The 22,380-nt window shown below is 49.3% G+C and overlaps 10 protein-coding genes across 10 annotated transcripts; 8 read left to right on the top strand and 2 right to left on the bottom strand.

The window, feature by feature from the left end:
• Positions 1-475: 475 nt before the first annotated feature.
• N7484_004458 (uncharacterized protein) lies at positions 476-1,984 on the top strand (the record flags this gene model as incomplete). The annotated part of the gene is made up of 2 exons (XM_057114878.1): positions 476-535; positions 590-1,984. The coding sequence occupies 2 exons, from the start codon at positions 476-478 to the stop codon at positions 1,982-1,984; spliced, it is 1,455 nt and encodes a 484-aa protein (XP_056975018.1).
• A 2,431-nt stretch (positions 1,985-4,415) lies between these two features.
• On the top strand, positions 4,416-5,844 carry N7484_004459 (uncharacterized protein; the record flags this gene model as incomplete). Its single annotated transcript, XM_057114879.1, has 3 exons — positions 4,416-5,108; positions 5,162-5,236; positions 5,293-5,844. The coding sequence occupies 3 exons, from the start codon at positions 4,416-4,418 to the stop codon at positions 5,842-5,844; spliced, it is 1,320 nt and encodes a 439-aa protein (XP_056975019.1).
• Positions 5,845-6,645: 801 nt separating this feature from the next.
• On the top strand, positions 6,646-8,341 carry N7484_004460 (FMN-dependent alpha-hydroxy acid dehydrogenase; the record flags this gene model as incomplete). The annotated part of the gene is made up of 5 exons (XM_057114880.1): positions 6,646-6,673; positions 6,731-6,789; positions 6,852-8,058; positions 8,111-8,184; positions 8,255-8,341. 5 exons carry the CDS (start codon positions 6,646-6,648, stop codon positions 8,339-8,341), a joined length of 1,455 nt encoding a protein of 484 aa, XP_056975020.1.
• A 740-nt stretch (positions 8,342-9,081) lies between these two features.
• N7484_004461 (uncharacterized protein) lies at positions 9,082-9,717 on the top strand (the record flags this gene model as incomplete). Its single annotated transcript, XM_057114881.1, has 2 exons — positions 9,082-9,156; positions 9,208-9,717. 2 exons carry the CDS (start codon positions 9,082-9,084, stop codon positions 9,715-9,717), a joined length of 585 nt encoding a protein of 194 aa, XP_056975021.1.
• Positions 9,718-9,988: 271 nt separating this feature from the next.
• Positions 9,989-11,076, bottom strand: N7484_004462 (uncharacterized protein; the record flags this gene model as incomplete). Its single annotated transcript, XM_057114882.1, has 2 exons — positions 9,989-10,694; positions 10,763-11,076. 2 exons carry the CDS (start codon positions 11,074-11,076, stop codon positions 9,989-9,991), a joined length of 1,020 nt encoding a protein of 339 aa, XP_056975022.1.
• A 924-nt stretch (positions 11,077-12,000) lies between these two features.
• N7484_004463 (peroxiredoxin) lies at positions 12,001-12,902 on the top strand (the record flags this gene model as incomplete). Its single annotated transcript, XM_057114883.1, has 3 exons — positions 12,001-12,166; positions 12,223-12,404; positions 12,465-12,902. 3 exons carry the CDS (start codon positions 12,001-12,003, stop codon positions 12,900-12,902), a joined length of 786 nt encoding a protein of 261 aa, XP_056975023.1.
• Positions 12,903-13,599: 697 nt separating this feature from the next.
• Positions 13,600-16,315, top strand: N7484_004464 (beta-glucosidase; the record flags this gene model as incomplete). The annotated part of the gene is made up of 3 exons (XM_057114884.1): positions 13,600-14,379; positions 14,427-14,678; positions 14,735-16,315. 3 exons carry the CDS (start codon positions 13,600-13,602, stop codon positions 16,313-16,315), a joined length of 2,613 nt encoding a protein of 870 aa, XP_056975024.1.
• Positions 16,316-16,501: 186 nt separating this feature from the next.
• On the bottom strand, positions 16,502-18,288 carry N7484_004465 (MDR family MFS transporter; the record flags this gene model as incomplete). The annotated part of the gene is made up of 4 exons (XM_057114885.1): positions 16,502-17,248; positions 17,296-17,755; positions 17,811-18,148; positions 18,208-18,288. The coding sequence occupies 4 exons, from the start codon at positions 18,286-18,288 to the stop codon at positions 16,502-16,504; spliced, it is 1,626 nt and encodes a 541-aa protein (XP_056975025.1).
• A 554-nt stretch (positions 18,289-18,842) lies between these two features.
• Positions 18,843-19,907, top strand: N7484_004466 (uncharacterized protein; the record flags this gene model as incomplete). The annotated part of the gene is made up of 1 exon (XM_057114886.1): positions 18,843-19,907. The coding sequence occupies one exon, from the start codon at positions 18,843-18,845 to the stop codon at positions 19,905-19,907; it is 1,065 nt and encodes a 354-aa protein (XP_056975026.1).
• A 549-nt stretch (positions 19,908-20,456) lies between these two features.
• On the top strand, positions 20,457-22,360 carry N7484_004467 (DNA photolyase; the record flags this gene model as incomplete). The annotated part of the gene is made up of 2 exons (XM_057114887.1): positions 20,457-21,831; positions 21,924-22,360. 2 exons carry the CDS (start codon positions 20,457-20,459, stop codon positions 22,358-22,360), a joined length of 1,812 nt encoding a protein of 603 aa, XP_056975027.1.
• Positions 22,361-22,380: the final 20 nt, after the last annotated feature.

The raw sequence follows: 22,380 nt of genomic DNA on the forward strand, positions 1-22,380 counted from the left end.
CTCAGCGGTCTTTGCGCCCAACTACTCGTCTTGTCGTGATGCGAGCTTCTGTAATTCGCTTCTGCCTGTCGCATCACTAGAACCCAACTCGGCCCTACGAGGGTCCTGCAGCTACTGTTCGCTGCTCTGCCCAACTCCTGCGCGCTGATGCCATCGCCCCAGCCTCCCCCGTTTTCCCGCATCAACTCTTCCCCATAAGTAACGGGGACCCTGAGTCCAATCGGACCTGACCGCTGATCTCTTTTCATGGGGATTTAAAAATAATCAGCTTAATCAGCTTGGGTACTAAGAATTCTCTTTTCTCCTATATTATCCCATTTTATACTTGGTCATTTCTTCTTTCTCCTCTTCACCGTCATTTATATCCTGGCCATTAGATCATCCAGGCGAAATCATTAGCGTTCTACACCGCTCCTTCACTGTTCTTAAAAACTTTTCTAATGAGGTGATCGTTGACGGTCGACGATCCTATGCGATGGCGCCGCTCGGCCAGACGATCGCTGTGATTGACAAGTCCGGCAAGGTTGTTAGCACGGTAAGCTAGCCCGGATTCAAATGAATCGATCGAAGGTTATCCTGACAGCACCAGAGTAAACAACTCTTCGGCGTCTTCAGTCAAGCAAAAGCCGCATATCGCGAACGCAAGGCCCATTTTGACTCGGAGCGCAATGCCAAGATTGCGGAGCAGCAAGCACTGCAAGCTCTCGCCACCTATCAGATTGATGACTCCCCATCAGTAGCACCATCACGGCGAAGTCGCGCCTCGAGGTCGCGACATCAATCCAGTCGCAGCGTGCATCATCGCCGTCCGCCGTCTCGGTACGAGCAAGATTTGCATTCGAGTGCTTCGAGAGCCGAGTCGGCTTTTGAAGCGCCAACAGAACTTCCCCGCAGACATACCCATCATGACGTCGCACTTCGCCAGCCTGAGGCTCGACCAACAACCGCCCGCTCTAAATCCGATGCCCATATTGATATGGATCTTGCATATGGGGATGCTCACCCGGTCGCGCTAGCGAAGTATAGCCCTCCGGTGGAGAATGCGGATGATCAAAAGCAGCTAGACGGGCTGGTAACTCGGGCGCAGTGGCTTTTGGAAGAAGCGCATTGTATGCAGCATAGTGCAACCGCCACTATAGCTCATCTCCAGAAAAACCCCGATGCGATGGCTGCGGTCGCTCTCACTCTGGCGGAAATCAGCAATGTCGCCAGCAAAATGGCGCCAACGGCGCTTACTGCATTCAAGTCCGCTGCTCCGGCAATTTGGGCTCTATTGGCAAGCCCACAATTCCTCATCGCTGCTGGTGTGGGGCTGGGAGCGACAGTAGTCATGTTTGGAGGGTACAAGATCATTAAGAAGATCCAAGCCAGCGCCACTGGAACTTCCCAAGAGCCAACTGTCGTGGCTGCGGACGAGGAGCAGGAAATGGAGGAATTGATGGAGCTCAACCTGCAATCAGGCAGTCGTGTTGAAATGTGGAGACGTGGTGTGGCAGACGTTGAAGCCGTCAGCATGGGAACATCGGTAGATGGCGAGTTCATTACCCAACGAGCGGCCGCATTGTCTGGAATTGATGTGACCACGGCGCGCATGGAGAGAGATCCACGCTTCAAATTTGATGATGAAACTTCCATGGCCTCGTCCCGTCGGTCTCGTCGGTCGCGCACATCCAGATCGCATGCACACGCGCCCTCGGAGGGACACTCCAAGAGGCAATCCAGGTCTGCCCCAAAGAGCTCTTCGGGGATTTTCACCAGATCAACCAAAGAGCCCTCGAAGGCTCCCAGCAGGGCACCCAGTCGAGCACCCAGCCGAGCTCCAAGTCAAGCCCCAAGCAAAGCCCCAAGCAAAGCCCCAAGCAGATCTTCAAGCAGAGCGCCCAGTAGGGCGCCTTCTAAGTCTGGCACTTCGTCAGAAAAGGAAAAGCGGCCGAAGGAGAAGAAGAAAGGCCCAAGCCGCTTGCGTCTGATGTTCACTGCTTAAACATCCATTTCAATAAGCCATCCCTTCAATCTAAATACGACAGCTAGCCTTTGACATGTCACTGGTCCAACATTGTACAGATCACGCCTCACCACAACCTCTGAAGACATATCCCGCTATGACCACGCCCTGATTCTCTATTTGCATGATTATTCACATTTTGTTCTTCTCATTTCCAACATTTATATTGCATATGCTATCGATCATGACGTTATGTGAAGAATAATCGAGGCCAAAGATTTGGAATGGCGCTAAATCGATTAAGCCACACAAGGCTTGGACGCCCCCATGCATGCCATCATACGGGTGGGAACTTATGACTTCATATTTAAGCGTTCTCTATTTCTTTTGGGTAGTATTTTGGCGCATGCATTTTGGTGTTTGGGAGCATTTTTCTTAATATTACATTTCTTGTTAGCGCTAAGTGGCTCTTCTGTCTGTTCTTAGATCCAAATAAAAATATTTGCATTTGAATTTAACTCAATGACACTATCGAATTGAAAGAGCGCATCGTCAAAAACGGGGTGAACAGCATCCATTATGACCGTACCTTGATGAGGGCCGGTATGATGCTGGAAAGCATCTTGACCGGCCGAATCGCCAAAGGACTAGCCGTATTGGGTTTGGCGCTTGGCAGGCTGGGAATCGAAAAATTGTGATCCTGGAACTTGGTAGTTTAAATACTAGAGTTGAATTCGTAATTGGAATTGAAAAGTCCTAATTGGCCATTCAGAAGTCATTTCTCTCTGTTCTCGTGGAATGTTTGCGTGTTGATGCTAGATACCACTGATAGCTACTAGCTTGAGACTTGTTACTAGGCCCGCATAATTATGCCATTGTTAAATGAATGTAAAGCTAGTCTTGCAAATACTGAATGCTACTCGCATCATAGGCTCTTCATATGGACGGCTGATACGTAACGTATAGACACTGGCTCGAGACCGGTCCGATCCGCCTGCGCGGAGATAGTTGTTGGTGTCAGTGGCTTCACACAAAGTGTTTGTCAAGATATCAGGATAATGAGTATTATTGACGTCACTTACCATAATATGATATGAGCGCCAATCACATCCAAATAATGGCCCGGCTTGCGCGACGTTCATGCACATGTGAGCTTAACATACTTGCAGTCTGACACCTCAGGCACCAGTCACAATCCCTGAATTGGCTTAGCTTCATCGACAGACAGCCTCTAGGCCGTATTGGGAACACGCTAATCTACATTAGGCATGAACCCCTCACAAACAAACATGTTGACATGGATGTTCAGAGATGACGACTGAACAGTGTGCATATGGTACAAATACGCGCCTTTTTCCAATTGTCGGAATATATGTTCCCTATCTCCGAAAGATGCCTGTGAACCTTGTCATTCGAAAGACTTCTCCGGGGAATAAGCCTGATATATATCCACATAGATTTTGAACAATCCAGAGTTTGCAATAATTGAAAAGAGACCTCCCAGGTTACTGAATTGTGGGCAATTGAGCAGATATTCGCATCTCGAATTCACAATGCTTTATGTGCTGCCAGTGAACCATTGTAACGCTCCTAATGCTTTCAAATCATTAACAAGTGAGTATGGCCTTCAGTTGACCATCATATAACCTTGGAAGTTGGCGTATGCACGGCAGTTCAGCTTGGGTGGATGACTGGATCTGGCGACCCCACAGGTACCTTACTATTCCCGACAAAATTGGGAACTGGTGGAGGCCAATAAGTACGAGGCCGAACAGGGAACTTGGCGATCCCGTTTGCCCGGGTTTTGTTTTGTTTTGTTTTTCTTTGTTTTTATTTTGTACCTTCAACAGCTGGGACGGGACCTTGGCACCATGCTTCAGCTCCGGAGGTACCAACCAATATGTACGACAGACCACCTTCCAAGGTTCTTATCACTTGTTTTTCTCGTATGAAGGTTTGCTTGTGCGCTGAAACTCCACCTCACTAAACCAGAGCATCGGGTTATAAGGTGGATCTTTCTATGTCATCGAAGGCAACTATGACGCACCATCCCACTGATCGTCGGAAACAACAATCATGGCTGCAGACAATCTACTTGGGATACCTGACGGTCATTCACATTTCCTGCATGTCGGAGATATGCTCTGGTGGAGGATAGTTCCTATGAACAATTTCTTTCACGGTCGCCTGTCGATTTCCAAGGGGATCTCTGAGATCTGGATCCCGAGATCGTAGATGGTACCGAACCGAGTCACGAACGGAGGGGCTGAATGATCATCGGTATAGATCTAAAATGAGAATATTTCAAGGACTATCACATTAGATCATAGCACCAAATATTGTCAACCACGTTGTAGATTTTCATTTGGCACTCGTCGTCCTGACCCACATACCTTCAACGTATTTAAGACCTGCCCCTCCAGCTGCGGGGAGTAAACAGCAATTCGAATATCTCATCCTATCCATCAAAATGACTATCAGCATTGCCGAGGAGTATGCCCAGCTCATGAAGCACAATGGCAAAGGTAGCCATTTCCTATACACCCCTCAACCATTCAGTGAGCTCCACCCCGGTGCGGTCGGCTTTTTCGATGAAAGCGGACAATGGCATCTGATTACCGACCTTTCAATTCCCGGCCATCCTGAGGAGAAAGGCTTCACGGCTCCTAAAAAGGTTGTTACCTACGGGAAACCCACAGAGGACATCTGGAAGACCACAAGTTCGAGCAAAGAAGCCGAGGCTAGCTTTGGACTCACAGGAGGTCTTTCGGGGGCTCTTTCCTCTGCCCCGATTGATGTATCTGCCGAAGCGAAGAACAAATGGGGCAATACTGGCAAAGCTGCTCTCATCACAGACGATTCTGTTGTCGTCAACGAGTGGTTAAACACTCCATGCAGAGACATTATCACAGAATGGGTAGAGAAAAACGCGAAAACACTCGCCAGCGGGGAGTGGCGTAGCTATATCAAAGACTATGGACTATGGGCTATCAAAAAAACATGGGCGACTCAAGAATGTGCCATTACTATGACGAGTGCCCATAACCGAGATACCAGCGGAGGATTTGATGTTGGAGCCACTGGTATTGCAAAGGTCGGGACCAATGGCTCGTCAACTTCCAAGAGCAACAATGAGGGATGGAGAAAATACAAAGCTACAAAGGTTTGACATCCCCGTCTTGTCTATTGTCTGTTTTCAAAGCTGACCCTGCAAAGGAGGAAATAGCACGTGTAGTCGCTTACGGTGGAGCCGCTTTCAGGCTTCACAAACTTCCATCGTTCCACCGCAGCGTAAGTATCTCCCGAAATGAGCTTCCTGAATGTGGCTAATGCTAAAATTGGAAAAGATATTCAAACAAACTGAAAGAACGACTGAAACCCAGACGGCTGTCGCAGTATATTCGAAGCCCGTTTTTGACGAGAACGGAAATGAGATTGGAACGGAGTACTTCAGGCCCGTATTTGATGAGAACAAGCAGGTGATCGGAGAGGAGAAGGTTGACATGGAAGCTGAGAGGAAAGCAAGAGAAGAGAAGGAGAAGCGACTGCAGGAAGAGCTGCAGAAGCAGCTGGAAGAGCAGAGGCTAAAGGAGGAAGAGGAAGAGGAAAATGCATTCTACTTCCAAGCTGGTGAAGTCGTTGGGGAAGACGACGAGGAGGCTGAAGCAGAGGAAGAGGCAGTCCGTGCGCTAGCAGAGGAGCGCAAGGTATTCAAGGAGCAAGTCATGGCTATCAGACAAAACCCCAATCTTACCGAGGAGCAGAAGAGGAAGGGACTGAACGCGCTGTTAGCTGCGAATACCACTGAGACCACGGAGACCGTGCCCCTCGCGACGACTGAGACCCCGGACGGGAAGCCGGTGGAGATTGTGACCACTACTATCACTCTGAAGGATTAATTGGACAGTGAAAACATATCCATAGTTCGAATAAGACATGCTTAAGCTTCTATCTTCCTCTGCGACATCTTACCAGGCTCAATGTAGAGAATGTGCGAATTCAAGATTCAAGTCTCTACAATTTGATCTCAACTGACATCCGCAGATATCCCCTTCGCTTGATTGAGATCTGCAATACAGCACACATATTTAAATAATGATTGTGTATTAGTTGATTACGAGATCTGACCTGGAGAACCAAGCCGGACACCTAACAAATCAGGTGCTGGATTACTTCATTAGAAAGGTGGAGACGCGAATACTGAGGTTCAGGGGTTACAGCTCGGGATGAAAAGATGCCTAGGCATTAGAGCCCCAGGAATGAAGACCATTGAACCTTTTCACGGCAGACTACAGGCAGGAGATTTTAGCTCAAATACTAATCGATTCTGAGAATCCGACCATTTAATGTACCGCCAATTTATCTGTAGATAGAGTGGGCCAGCATTTGACAAGACTTTTTTCAAACCGATCCATGGTCTCTATATGGCATAGACTAATACATGATCTAGAATTGACCAGAGTTGACCTCGGAAGTAACATCAATTCCGCTTATCTTTCGCTAAAACATTGCCGTCTATTGGATAGTGCAGAGAATAAGGTAAAAGACCCACTCTGACCCCAAGTTCTCCAGCCACAATTGGTGTCAACCCCCACTTTTGCTTCCGATGTGTCGGCGAGTACTCCGACCGCTACTGGTTTTTAAGGGCGACTCGGGGCACTTCTGAAAGCGCAACTGGCTTACCGCAGTGCCTTCTCAATATGGGGAAAGTATTCGACGCTGCCGAAGGTATCCCAATTCCTTCTCTACATGCTTCAAGTGTCAGCCTGACTAACCGAGTTGCAGTGGCTAGTCACAATAACAGCAAGAGTTGTTGGGTCATTCTGTATGGCAAGGTCTATGATGTGAGGACAGAACGGCTGCTATGAGATTTGATCTTCCTAACGACATTTCAAATCATGTTTAGGTGACCAACTTTGTTGCTGACCACCCTGGGGGTGCAAATATCATCCTCAAGCTCGCAGGCCAAGATGCGACTGAGGAATATGACCCAGTTCACCCCACCGGCACTTTGGAAGATAATCTCAAGCCTGAGGCTCTTCTCGGTACTATTGACCCGGCGACGGTTACCAAGAAAGAGTCTTCATCTGCCATTTCACAGAAAGCTGTTGATTATCCTTCTGTCGAGAGCCTTCTGAATATGGACGAAATCGAGGAGTTGGCCACAGCGAAAATCAGCAAGAAGGCATGGGCATACTACTACTCTGCTGCCGATGACAAGATCTCTAAGCGCCTGAACACAGAGGCCTTCCGCTCCATCCTTTTGCGACCGAGAATCTTCATTGACTGCGCAAAGTGCAGTCTTGATACAAAGCTGCTAGATAATAACGTCTCCATGCCTATATACGTGTCTCCAGCGGCTCAGGCCCGTCTGGGACACCCATCTGGCGAAGCAGGAATTGCAGAGGCATGTCGCAGCTTCGGTGCTTTGCAAATCATTTCCAACAGCGCCTCCATGACGCCGGAGGAGATTGTTGCCAACGCCTCCCCAGAACAAGTGTTTGGCTGGCAGCTTTACGTACAAGAAGATCGGACTAAAAGCGAGCGAATGATTGCTCGAATCAACAAACTGAGTGCCATCAAGTTTATTGTTTTGACTCTTGATACTCCGGTGATGGGCAAGAGAGAAGATGATCAGCGTGGCGGCAATGTCATTGATGAAATCACAGAAGAGGACACATCCCCAAGAGATTCAGCTCAAGCTCGAGATAAAAAGGCCTTTGCCGGGATGGATCCCACTCTGACATGGACAGAGACTCTTGCGTGGTTGGCGAAACACACCAGTCTTCCTGTCATTCTCAAGGGTGTTCAAACACATGAGGATGCCTACATTGCTTCCTTGCATAGGCCCCAAGTTAAGGCCATGATTCTTTCAAACCACGGTGGCAGATCTCTAGATACTTCTCCTCCGGTCGTGCACACTCTACTTGAAATCCGGAAATACTGCCCTGAAGTATTTGACAAAATCGAAGTCTGGGTGGATGGAGGAGTCAGGAGGGGCACTGATGTGGTCAAGGCCATGTGCTTGGGTGCAAAAGGCGTTGGCATTGGGCGACCTGCGCTGTTTGGCCTATCTGCTGGGGGTGTGGATGGGGTCAGGAGAGTTTTGCAGAGTAAGTTCGAAATCTGTTCCTACCGGGGGATTTCACTGACCATGTTCTCTAGTCTTGGCTGACGAGACCAAAACTTGCATGCGACTCCTTGGTGTCGAGAGGCTTGAGCAACTTGGAATGCAACATGTAAGTACTGTTCTGTTCAATATGATTTCACACGGCACTCTGTACCGATCTCGCTAATAACCGCTTCTAGGTCAATACCCGGCTGGTAGAACAACAGATCTTCGACGGGCCTTCCAACCTTGCAGCTTGTCGGGCGGCCCATTTGTCAAAGCTTTAGATGTCTCTTTGATTTTGAATCTCTTGTATGTTTTCAGTAGCATTGGAGACTTCATAATTCTTGGTAGTAATATGCATTTCACGGTCGCCTTACCTACTGTAGCACCATATCCTTACTTCTATAGATACTCTCGCTCGGGACTACGTATAAGCAACGTAGAGTCCGGGCACAGCTAAAACCCCTCAATTCGATAATCATACGTCATAGGTCCTATGACTAGACCAAAGCAAGGGTTCTCATTGCGCTTAGTATCCGATCTACATCCTCCGAGATTTTGTCGAACGCCCTAGCGGGACTTTTCAATTACTCAAGGTCCCTTGCAGATCGCATACAGTAATGATCGGCAAAATCCAAGGGGTATCTCAACAAGTTATTCCAATTGCATGTCAAACTTGTCAGATGTAAAAATAAGTAGTTCGCCATTGGCCAGTCTATAGTGCCCGTAAATTGGCGCTCTGGCTTCAATGCCACATGGACACCCGTAAGGAGTTCCTCCACACCCATACTCATTAGGACTTTCCGGATCTTCCCTCGTACCACAACCCTGCCCTTGTAGAGATATCTCAATATATCGCCTTTAGCTGAATATGACATATCTATTTTGAGAATTTCCACGCCTCCTAGATTGGTGTTTTGACTACCCTTGAACAATATAAAACCTACGAGGTCAACCTGCCATTAGGTCCTCATCACACTTGCAATCATCAGTCCAATTGACATCAAGCTTCTTCCAAGCCAAAATGCCTTCCATCCAGAACCTTGTTCTCCCGACAATCTTGTCGCTCGCAGTAGCTGCAAATGCCCGCTTCAACCTCGTAAGAGCCCTTTAAGCCACTCTACACCAAACATCCAACTAACGTAACCAGGGCGATGCCTTACTGGGAAAACGACTGGTTACCAACTGTCCCAATGAATGGACACCAATTAACTACAACGGCAACGATAGATGTTGTCACGGATCCCTGTCCGTGGAGGAAGACAACAATCCCTACTGCTGTGTGATGGACTACGATGAGTACCGTGACACCGATGTCAGCTTCTCGGACTGCTTCCCGTTCTGCAGCGGTACCGATTACGGGGGCCCATCAGTGAGCTGGAGCAACGAACCCACCTGCATCACTCGGGTTCCATTCTCCGCGAACGGATACTCAAGCATTGTCTCGGCGGCTGTGTCTTCGGGCCGTTCTTATACCACTACTGGCCCGGCTACCAACGAGGCCACCCCGACGTCCGCGTCCACAAGTGACTACAACCGTGATAACCAAGAAGCTACATCTACCTGGTCTGGTGATTCGACGATGAACGCGGCGCCTATTGCCACTGCCGGTAGTGTTCTCGGTGGGGCTGCATTTGCTGCTGCTATGCTTGCGCTATAAGCATGTCCCTATGTTTGGCCATTGATATTGCTTGTGGAAAAGACTGTACTCTAGTACTCTACATGATGACTTCGGATGCCTCTTTTCATATGTTTTACGAATCTCGGGAGTAATACGTGGAAGATTATACAGTTTGCATGTATCTGAAAGGTCGAGAATTACGGCCCTAATTTTTATTATGGATATAATCTGCAGTCTTTGCAAATATGTTATGCTTTCATAAAATTAGTATCCACTACCGTAGTCTACCCAATGTATCTCCATTGGACCGTTATCTCTTGCTTTGAAATTGACGCAGGTTGTCTACCTCCGTCGACATATACTTAGAGTCCAATTCCACGGCATTTCTGGTTGATGACAACTCCACTATAGGTGGATGGGACCCTGCTAGCTCAGAGCCCCCAGACCGTGAGATTCCATCCTGCCATCGCGGGTCTATATAGTTTGACGGCGGGCTGTTCCCATAAAGTGCCGGTGTATATATCTCGACGGGTGGCCCGGACTGCTGTGCCATAGCCTGATCGGAGACTAGCGCTGATTTGCCCTTGCGTCTTCGATAGGCCAAAAGAGCCACAATTATAATTATAACGGCTGCAACTCCACATCCAACGCCAATTCCTATTTTGGCGCCTGTCGAAAGTCCATTGCTCATAGATTGGCCGGTTGTAGTTGCTGCAACGCCTACTGCGCTAGTGGCCGCTGATACTGATCTTTTTGATGTTGAACCATTGAATGTCGAAGTCGTTGATGCCGATGTTTCTGATGTTAAGGTTTCTGAGGTCGATGTTGCTGACACAAAGTCAGTCGATTGCCAACGAATCGAGATACCCTTTCCTTGAATCCCAAATGTCCCTGTTTCGCTCGTCACCGCGCCGTTGAATGTGTATACGTAGACTGAATCCGAGTTGGTATTGGAAGAGGTGCACGGGTTGCTAGAGTACCAGGGCCAAGCGTCGCCAGTTTGAGCATTGTAGCCACTAATCACAGAATTACGTCAACAAATGCGCCATTGAACAGATTCGACGCAAGTTGCGGACTGCCATACCTAGGACAACAGGTTGCTCTCGTCTCAATATTGCTATCGAGTGAGAATTCTGATAAACCGGCAGCTGTATAGCCCGATGGGCACAAGCCCGGCGAAAAATAGCTCGTTGTCGCTGTCGCAAAGCCTGATGGAAAACATGTACTCCAGTCCCTGGCTCCCAGACTAACCCACCACCACGTGTAAGTGGCAGACACTGGCGTGTAATAGTTCACGCCATCCCACCACTGCATGTGGTACGAGTCCGTGAAACAATCCGCCGGTGGTGTGAATGTGGTGGTCAGCGGACTCGGGGCACTGGTTATCGTGGAAGCCATCGGGACGGAGGATAGCGTAAAATTCCACACAGACGAGACTTGCGTGGGCGCTGTTCGCTATTTATTGGGGGCCAAGGTTGTTCCATAACTTAGCGCTCTCGGGTGTCGAGCGGGGAGGCTAGTGCGTAGCGGGAAGACAGTCAACGCCAATGGTCAGAACCTGAAACTCAATTTAATTGAGGAAAAAGTGGATCATCCCAAGCGCCGTGCACACTTTTGGACAACAGCGATTTTGTACTATTTGAGTACGTGCATTTCCACTAATCTTCGCGACTAAGATTACCCCCGAAGCCTTCCCTGTCGTGAGTAGATTCGGCATCATACTGTAAGCTCTGCTGTATAAAACAAAAATATAGAGTGTTATATAATGAAGCTACCGTAATGATCCTTCATGGGATTGGGGGTTCAACTCTGCCCAGGTGTCAACCTTGTGTACAGGAACTGCTCCACAGGACGGCCCGCGATCCAGCTACCGTGGTATTGTATTTACGACCCACTCTAAAATTCGCCAGCCTTTGTGTTCAAACCTGAAATGAAGGCAATGAATTGTAAAGTGTTTTCTTATGTCTTAGGTTGCTGCCACCCACAGACTTCCTCTAGGACATCATAAGCAAAGGGAAAGGCGAGAAGCTAATGACATTGCATTTGGTGTACCGAGTACTTTGTTGCGTAAACGTTGATACTTCCAATGCCGCATCTTTATGGGGGATAAAGACAGGAGCAAACAGGAGAAAGCCGAGCAAATGAATCCAGCCTTTGCCTTGTTTGATCACAATTCAGCCGATCTGGATTCCACGGCTTTATCGTTGTCATAGCTTGTTTCCTAATGCGGTTAGAGCGTTCTTGCGTGCTTGCTGAGATAATCTCCTCGATGATGTAGTTGGTTGTTCGCGGGGATGGAACTTCTTCAATTCAACCACAGTCATGGCTTCGATTATCGCCCCTCAGATGGCCTTCCGTGCCCTTCGTACTGCTCCTCGTGTTGCCCCATGGGCCAGGCTCTCTGCCCTGCCCCGCGCTCAGCCGGCCCTTCGTCGGTTCCTCGCGGCTTCCGCCCAGGAACAGCCGCGTCTGCGCCTGGGATCAATTGGTAATTTGGAATCGGAGCTCAAGTTATGGTCAATGGATGCTAATGGCACATATAAGCTCCCAACTTTAAGGCTTTGACCACCAAGGGCGAGATTGATTTCCACCAGTTCATTGGAGACAGCTGGACTATTCTTTTTTCCCACCCGGCCGACTTCACCCCCGTCTGTACGACCGAATTGGGCGCCTTTGCGAAGATGAAGGATGAGTTTGAGAAGCGTGGCGTGAAGATGATTGGCTTGGTGGGTTTCCATAATCGGCATTAAAGAGAGCTTCTTTCGCTAACACGGCCCTTACATCAGAGCGCCAATGACATTGGTTCTCATGGCGAATGGATCAAGGATATCAACGAAGTTGCCTCGACTGACGTGCAGTTCCCCATCATCGCCGACGCCGATCGCAAAGTGGCTTTCCTCTACGACATGATTGATCAGCAAGACTTGGACAACATTAGCGAGAAGGGCATCGCGTTCACCATTCGCTCCGTTTTCATCATTGACCCTAGTAAGAAGATCCGCCTGACCATGATGTACCCTGCGTCGACCGGTCGCAACTCCACTGAGGTTTTGCGTGTGATCGACTCTCTGCAGACGGGTGACAAGAAGGGCGTCACCACTCCGATCGACTGGCAAGTGGGCGATGATGTGATCGTCCCCCCATCGGTCTCGACCCCTGATGCGAAGAAGAAGTTTGGTGAGGTCCGAGAGGTCAAGCCGTACCTGCGATACACCAAGTTCTAAAAATAGATCGCGATATATCGCCTGTAAAACAATTGAACGCGTTATCAACCTCCGAGTTATGTTGCAATGCAGAAAATCAACCTAATCACATGAGGGTACGGATCATAGTACCAATTACCTCGGTCGGACTAGTGGCGTCGGCAATAGGGCGCATAGCTGCGCTGCGCCATCTGACGATCAGAATGGCGCAAACCAAAGGTTTTTCCATTAGCTCGAAGCGTAATTTTGATCGGAGAAATTTCGGAAAGGCACCTAGCAGTGGTTCATCATAACTACAATTCTTATCGTTGGCTTCCCCTGAAGAATTTGTTTTGGGAAATGATAATCCGGGGAGAGAAGATCGTCACTGGCTCCGCGTTCTGCCAGGAACAAACCGACATATGGGCCCACAGCACATAGATAATCCACCACTTACGAGATTTTGGTCACAGACTATCACTTCGGTTATGCAAGCGAACTGCACCTCAACCTGCATCGAGTGACGATCTACTCCGTTCAGGATCGTGACAACTTGATTTAATGCATGGCACGTGGATCTGCCAAATTCCCCTCCCCTTTTTTCGTCACGGGAGAGGAAGAACTATGCAGCCCTGGATCGGATCGAACTTAAATCCGTGCGACTTTCCTGCCAGTCGTGCAGGACGGGACGTCGAGCCTAACCTGCTGTTACCCGCACGCAAACGCCCCACTGTACACCATGACTCGCTGGTCTCATCTGGCTCTTGTGCCTCTGCTGCCTCAGCTGCTGGCCGCAACCCCTGTCACAGATGAAGAATCCAAACCCGTACAGCTGCACTCACGCGACGATGGCGATTATGCGTCACCGCCGTACTATCCAACCCCGCATGGCGGGTGGGTGTCTGACTGGGCAGATGCCTATGAGAAAGCATACCAGGTTGTCAGCAATATGACATTAGCAGAGAAGGTCAACCTTACCACTGGAACAGGGTTCTTTATGGGGCCTTGCGTCGGACAGACGGGAAGTGCACCGCGATTCGGCATCCCGAATCTGTGCTTACAGGATTCTCCCTTAGGAATCCGGGAGACAGACCACATCACAGCATTTCCGCCTGGCCTCACAGTCGGTGCGACTTTCAATAAAGAACTAATGTATAATCGGGGTGTTGGGATTGGTGAGGAAGCCCGAGGCAAGGGCGTCAACGTTCAATTGGGTCCAGTCGTTGGACCCCTCGGCCGCAAGCCTCGAGGAGGTCGTAATTGGGAAGGCTTTGGCGCAGACCCAGCTCTTCAAGCCATTGGGGGTGCTCAAACTATTAAGGGCATGCAGAGCACCGGTGCTATCGCGTCATTGAAGCACTTTATTGGATACGAGCAAGAGATGTACCGGATGAGCAGCATTATTACAAAGGGCTATTCGTCCAATATTGATGATCGAACTCTACATGAACTTTACCTTTGGCCTTTTGCGGAGGGGGTTCGTGCTGGCGTGGGCTCAATAATGACCGCCTATAATGATGTAAGTATTCGTCTTTTCGCCTTCGAACCCAATCTGATCCCGTCCAGGTCAATAGCTCGGCTTGCAGCCAGAACAGCAAGCTTTTGAATGGTATCCTGAAGGATGAACTTGGTTTCCAAGGCTTTGTCATGACTGATTGGCTGGGTCACTATAGTGGCGTGGGATCCGCGCTTGCTGGACTTGACATGGCTATGCCAGGCGACGGTTCTGTGCCTTTGTTTGGAGACAGTTATTGGGCTTATGACTTATCACGGTCTATTCTCAATGGCAGTGTCCCGCTTGACCGCCTCAACGACATGGTAAGTTGAGACCGTTCATAGCAATTTGCAGGCATTGACGTTGTTTTCCCATCAAGGTCACTCGAATTGTCGCTACGTGGTATAAATTTGGCCAGGATGAAGATTACCCTTTGCCTAATTTCTCGTCTAACACGGATGCCGAAACTGGCGAGCTTTATCCTGGTGCTCTCTTCTCTCCCACTGGTGTTGTCAACCAATACGTAAATGTGCAAGGAGACCACAACATCACCGCTAGAGCTGTTGCGCGTGAGGCCATCACCCTTCTAAAGAACGAGGACAGTATACTCCCTTTAAGCCACAATGATTCACTTAAGGTGTTTGGCACCGATGCCGGCGCAAACTCAGGTGGACTAAACTCATGCACCGATCAAGGTTGCGACAAGGGCGTTTTGACCATGGGATGGGGTAGTGGCTCAGCAAGCCTGCCATATCTCATCACGCCCCAAGAGGCCATCGCAAATGTTTCCCAGAACTGCACATTCTATATCACAGACTCTTTCCCGTCTAGTGTCACCGCTAGTGCCGACGACATTGCGATAGTCTTCATTAATGCCGACTCTGGGGAAAATTCTATCACCGTTGACGGCAACCCGGGCGACCGACTTGTGGCTGGTTTAAATGCTTGGCACAACGGTGATGACCTGGTCAAAGCAGCGGCGGAGAAGTTCTCCAATGTTGTCGTAGTCATTCACACGGTCGGCCAAATCGTGATGGAGGAGTGGATTGAGCTGGACTCCGTCAAAGCAGTTCTCGTGGCCCATCTCCCGGGTCAGGAAGCCGGTGACTCGCTAGTGGACATCCTTTTCGGCGATTACAGTCCAAGCGGTCATATGCCTTACACAATCCCCAAAAGCGAGTCTGACTATCCAGATAGCGTGAGTATCATCGACCAACCATTCGGTCAAATCCAGGATACCTTCACTGAAGGCCTTTATATCGATTACCGCCATTTTCTCCAAGCCAACATCACTCCAAGGTACCCTTTCGGCCATGGACTGTCATACACCACGTTCAACTTCTCGAGCCCTTCGCTGTCAGTAGTAACGGCAATCGACAGCACTTATCCACCTGCGAGACCTTCTCAAGGAGCTACGCCAAAATATAATAACTCTATTCCCAATGCCTCTGAAGTCGCATGGTCATCAACGAGCTTTACTCGCATTTGGCGTTACCTCTACCCCTACCTCACTGATCCCCAGTCGATCACTGCTTCGGATACCTACCCCTACCCAGATGGCTACAATACTACACAGAAGCCCGGGGCGCGTGCTGGTGGAGGCCAGGGTGGTAATCCGGCCCTATATGATGTCGCATTCTCGGTCGATGTCACTGTCACGAACACGGGAAGTCGGCAAGGCAAAGCTGTTGCGCAGCTATATGTTGAGCTTCCTTCGAGCTTGGGCCTTGATACCCCCTCTCGTCAGCTCCGTCAGTTCGAGAAGACCGAGGAACTGGCGGCTGGTCAAAGTCAGACTGTGACGCTCGAGATTACCCGCAAGGATCTTAGTGTCTGGGACGTGGTCGTGCAGGACTGGATGGCTCCTGTCGACGGCGAGGGAGTCAATATTTGGATTGGCCAAAGTGTTGCTGATCTTCCCGTGTTATGTTCAGTTGGTGCAGGATGTTCTGTTTCTTGAGAATTATTCTCTCCTTCCTTCCTACCACTTCTGCTTTTATTTTCTTGGTATATTTTTGTATGACATTCTGTACTTTAAAGGGCGCATATTGTCGCACTCGACTCTTTCTTATTTTATGTACGTTGTCAGCTCTCCACAGCTTATTTCTTAATCATATACACTTTTTTTTTGGGCAAGCCAAAACCGCTATTCCGCCGGGATCGGGAGCCTTTCAACAATGGGCTCCTTCTCACGGTTCAACCCAGTAACAGTCTCAACATGATCTTCCCTCAACCGAGTCCTCAAAATGAAGAAAGAACAGATGACACCCAAGCCTGACATGCAAGTATACAAGATCCACATATTCCGCATGCTCCACGCGAAGGCTTCCCGAACAGCCAGCAGCTGCGCAGGATCCTCAATGTCTTTGATGTACTCGATGTTCGCCTCAGCGGAGTCACCCGTCATCTGATTTGCCAAGGTCTCCGACATGCCAGTAGCCAGAAGACTCGCTTTTCTCTCTCCCATACTATTCTGGAACACAACACCACCGATGACAATCGAGCAAGCCGTCGCCATGTTACGGATAAAACCGAGGGTAGCCGTCGCCGTTGCGGTGTCATCCTGGGATACCATGGCTTGGATAGCAATGATCGGAGTTTGGAAAAGAAGTCCAGCGCCGGCTCCGCAGATCAGCTGGTACCCGATAATCTCTCCTAGAGAGGAAAAGGGATCCAGGCGAATCAACAGTCCATTTCCGATGGTCATCAAGACAAAACCTATCCAGATGAGTTCCCGATATCTTCCTGTTCGGTGGATGATCATTCCAGTGATCAAACCTGAAAATGCTTCAGCAAGAACAAGAGGAAGAATCAAGACACCGGACCGCATTGGGGATGCCCCTTTGGCTGACTGCAGGTAAAGAGGAATGTAATATTCTCCCGCAACAAAGACCTACTTTTGGTTAGTATGTCTTTGATCTGGCTACCACGAAAACTTACAAATCCATGCGCAAACCCGACTGCCAAGGTGGCGACGTTCGAGATGTGGGAGAAGATGTCCAGTGGCATGAGGGGGTACTTTGCCAGCCGCTTTTCGCTATAGATGAAAAGCAAGGAACACAGAGCCCCAAACACAATCAGACAGATAACCTGCGGCGAGCTCCAAGCAAATGTTTCGCCTCCGAAGTCCAGGCCCAGAAGAAGCATCAGTGTGAGGCCGAGGACCGACAGGCTTCCGAACCAATCGATCGCTTTGAACCCATCCGCGATTCCGGTCTTGGGATTGTGCACATCCAAGTATAAGAACAGAAGGATGAACGCGAGCCCCGAGATGGGGGGATTGATCCAGAAGCTCCATCTCCACGAGACATACTCTGAGAATGCACCACCAAGCAGCGGACCAATACCACCAGCCAAAGCCCACATGACCTCCATCAAACCCAGATAGAGACTCCGATGGCTGTTTGCGTATTAGTAAAACTCAGTTTTGTTTTGTTCGAGATTGCAGCACATACCGAACACTAAAAAGATCAGAAATGATGATCGTGTTCAGTTGCAGGAGTCCTCCACCCGCAATACCCTGCAGCGCACGACCGGCGATCAACATCTGCATATTAACTGCTGCAGCACAAATAATAGAACTGATAAAGAACCAGGCAACGGCGATGAGCAGAATAAGCTTGCGCCCCCAAATATCCGACAGCTTAGCCCAGATACAGGATCCGGCTGCATTAGCCAGAAGATAGGCACCGCCAATCCAAGTGTATCCCGCAGCCGAGTGAAATTTAGCTGCAATCGTGGGAATAGCAGTCGCAATGATTGTTTGGTCGAGTGCAGCGACGAACATGGATAACTAGGGTCTTGTTTAGTGTGGAGAACGGGAAAAGAAAAAAATGTCAACGCTAATCTTACAGACAGGGCCAGCATGATCGCAGTGATGCGCAACTTCCCCCGCTGAGGGGGAGCCTCGATAAATTCCATATCTGAGGCCATTGGACCAGGTTTTGGCTTTCCTGTGCAGGCGGATAGAATTTGTGGTTTGTGGTTGTTGGTTCAAAGAAAGAAAAATGTTTTCAATCCCCGGATCCCCGCCGGAGTGTTATATCCGCTGGACCCGCTTCTATACAGCGCTTTGACATATGAGTCACTCGTCTTAGCTGCATGTACCTCTTACTCCTAAGCAATAATATGAGTTTCTAACCAGTTATAACTCGCTTTCCTCGAGAATATCTTGGCAGTCATAATGCCTGTTGTGTTGTAGAGCAACCAAGACAGCATTCGTAAAGACGGACCTTCAGCCGTGGCCTAACGGTACTTAGATTGATCAATAATTGGAGAACCAACCATATAAATCATCTACAACCACTGCAATTCTGTTTCTACTAACTTACTACTTAAATCGCCCCCACGATATGATGTTCGGCCTGCTTGGCATACCTACCCCTCTAAATGGGGCTAATCAGCAAGGAGAGCACCACGTGTAAACAACCTCACCTCATCCTAAAGCCCCAAACCATTCCAGCAAGCAATAGTTCAATCATTCAACCATGCCATGGACACAACGAAAAGACTACTGGGAAGCCCCCCTAGACGTACACGAACAATTATTCAACCAAATCAAAAACCTGACAACCCCTACCGGCCGTGAAAACTGGATGATAATGCTCAGCGCAGAACTATCTTATCCACGAGAAATCGACATCGTGCCCCAACTCCGCAAAGCCTGGAAAGCAGTTCGATTTCAACACCCGGGTATCGCAACCGAACTAGACCAAAGCGGTCAGAATAAGCGGTACTACCCCATTCGCGATGAAGGGGCACTAGAGTCATGGGCTGCTACCACGTTCCGCGTGGTAGAAGAAGTCCCTTCAGCATATGAGCTCCTTCATGGGGGAATTATTCAAATCGCCCCATCACAAGTAACATCTTACTGGTTCCCGAAAAGCAACGAACTCGCACTTCTTTCATCGCATTGGCGCTGGGATGCACATGGATCATTGTGGCTCATGCACGATCTCCTCTCGGAGCTAGCGAGCCCATCTCCTACAGTAACTACCTTTACAGGAGAAGAAGCCCATCACCTGGCTCCATCACTCGATGAGGTGGTAGGTATGCCTGAGAAAAAAGACTGGGATCCAAACTGGGATGTGCAAGCCGCAGCACTACACGCCGATACCGCAACCAGTGATGGGACACCAGCGTTCACGATAAAAGAGTACCCACAGATGATGCCGGGTGATACAGCTCGCAGCGAAATTGTCTTCACAGTCGAAGAAACGAGCGCTGTACTAGCTGCGATCCGTGCGCGTGGCTTAACCGTGGCACCAGTCATCAACGCCTCTGTGATCGAAGAGGCGGTGTGTCGGAATCCGCATTCAGCTGCATCACGCTTTATGTCGTATGGAATCTTCGACCTGAGGAAATATTGTCCTGCACCGAGTAATGGGTCGACTGAGGCGGTTTCACATCGTGTACTTGGATTACCGTTAAATGTGCCAGCGCATGCATCGTGGATCGAGTTGGCCAAGACATTGAAAGATTACTATGGGCGATCGTGGACAGGTGAGAGCGATGCGCTCTTTGTGCGGGGGTTTTTGTTGAGCAGATGTTGAGAAAGATGAGGGATCCTAATACTCAGCACCCGGTTGCGTCGGAGCCGTACTTCAATAGTCTTGGGGTTGTGGAGGGGTATTTGGGCCACAGGTATGGAGATGTGGAGGTGAAGACTGTCAGGTTCAACGATACGAATATTACGGCTGCGTTGGTAATTCATTGCTTTACATGGAGGGAAAAGCTGCATCTTAGCTTGGGGTATAATGAGGTTTTTCATGAGGCCGGATTTGTGGAGGAATATTTGTTGGCTGTGAAGAATAATGTTTTGGGGAATTTGGGACTGGCGAATAGCGAGCATTAGGGGGAGTTTATAGACTGCTCTAGACTTTCGACTAAAATCAAGATTCAGCAAGGGATGTCGATGCAGATTAAATATCCGGAGTTGGAGATCTAGGAGCATACGAATTGACGTCATGGATTTTAAGCTCACGATCTAGGAAAATTAAAGATCGGCGTTTCCCTTGATCTGCCCGATCCCGATCTAATTTGAAAATTTATTCACACATTGATTAATTGCTCGTCGATTGATCTACTAACTATCTGAGGCAATGCCATCCTCACCGTCCAGGGTGGTCCTTTACTGGCATCGCACCGATCTCCGTCTCCACGATTCCCCAGCTCTGCACGCCGCTCTCGCCTTAAAACCCTCAACCTTCATTCCAATCTGGACGTGGGATCCACACTATGTCTATCGCTCCCGAGTAGGCCCGAATCGCTGGCGCTTTCTACTAGAATGTCAAAGCGATCTTTCAGAATCCTACAAGAAGCTCAACTCCAAGCAGAAGCTATGGGTAGTGCGCGAGGCGCCGCAGACCGTTCTCCCGAAACTGTGGGAGGCGTGGGGAGTAACGCATTTAGTCTTTGAGAAGGACACAGATTCATACGCAAGAGCACGAGACGAGGAGGTACTGCAATTAGCAGAGAAGGCTGGAGTAGAGGTAATTGTGAAGATGGGGAGAAATCTGTTTGATCCCGACGAGCTGGTCGCAAAGAATGGGGGCAAGGCGACGATGAGCATGTCGCAAGTGGAGAAGGCTGCTGAGAAGATCAATTCTGGGCAACCCGACAAGCCTTTGGATACACCAGCAAGTATTCCCGATCCGTGGGATTGGGAGAAGATGAAGCTGGACAATATCACACAAGACGGCGTTGAGGCAGAGCCTGACTTGAATGCGGAACATCGAACCAGCAAGGATAAGCAGTATACTGCCATTATGGGTCCGAAGAATGATTTTGGGGTACCAACGCTCGAAGAGATAGGCATCAAAGCCTCGAATGTAACGACACCGCATCGGGGCGGAGAGACGGAGGCGCTGAAGCTTTTGTCCAAGTCCATCAAAAACGAAGAATATATCGGTCGATTTGAGAAGCCTAAAACTTCACCTGCAGACTTCGAGCCACAGTCCACCACCCTCCTCTCGCCGCATCATCACTTCGGTTCTCTCTCCGTGCGCAAAGTCTGGTGGGACGTCCAAGATGTGTTGAAAAAGCGCAAAGCCCAAAATAAGCCCACATCGTCGATCCCGACCAATTTCCCTGGCCAAATACTATTTCGAGATATGTACTTTGCTGCACAGGCCGCAGTGGGTCCTGCCTTCGCCACGACGTATGGTAATCCCGTCGTAAGGCTGATCGACTGGCATTTGCAGTCCAAGAACCTGGTAGACGGGGACTCAGACGCCGATCCCGAGGCGGATACCCGGAGGTACACCGTTGATTCCGAAGATGCAGAACAGTGGTTTATTCGCTGGAAAGAAGGGCGCACGGGCTTTCCCTGGATTGACGCACTAATGCGGCAATTGAGGCAAGAAGGGTGGATTCATCATCTCGGCAGACATAGTGTTGCCTGTTTTCTGACGCGTGGAGGCTGCTACGTAAGCTGGGAACGAGGTGCAGAGGTATTTGAGGAACTGCTGATTGATCGTGAGTCCTTCCAATTCCGGGTGGCTTCTCCACACCCGCCAAAATCATTTCCCGCATGGATGCCTAGAATACTAATGCTCAGATAAATATAGATGAGACAGCTTGTAACATAGGGAATTGGATGTGGCTTTCCTGCACGGCTTTTTTTGCGCAATTTTACCGTTGTTATTCTCCGATTGCGTTTGGGAAAAAGTGGGATCCGGAGGGTCACTTTGTGCGGCGGTATTGTCCCGAACTAGCGCAGTTTGACAAGAAGTATATTTATGAGCCTTGGAAGGCGCCGATTGCCGATCAGAAGAAGTGGGGATGTCGGGTTACGGGGGATGGAAGTGGTTCCGCAGAGGACGGACAGACGTATCCGAAGCCCATGTTTGATTTCGATCAACGGCGGCAAGTATGTCTAGATAGCATGAAAAATGCGTATGATGTTGGATTGCATGGAGCGGATAAAGAAGTCATGAATGGTTCTTGGAGAGAAAGATTTGACATGGATGAGAAGCCTCCAAAACGCCAGAAAACAGAAAAATGAACGATATATAGACAGAATGA

Source organism: Penicillium longicatenatum (genome assembly GCF_028827895.1).
Source record: "Penicillium longicatenatum strain IBT 33135 chromosome Unknown contig_2_segment0_segment0, whole genome shotgun sequence".
Lineage (NCBI taxonomy): Eukaryota > Fungi > Ascomycota > Eurotiomycetes > Eurotiales > Aspergillaceae > Penicillium > Penicillium longicatenatum.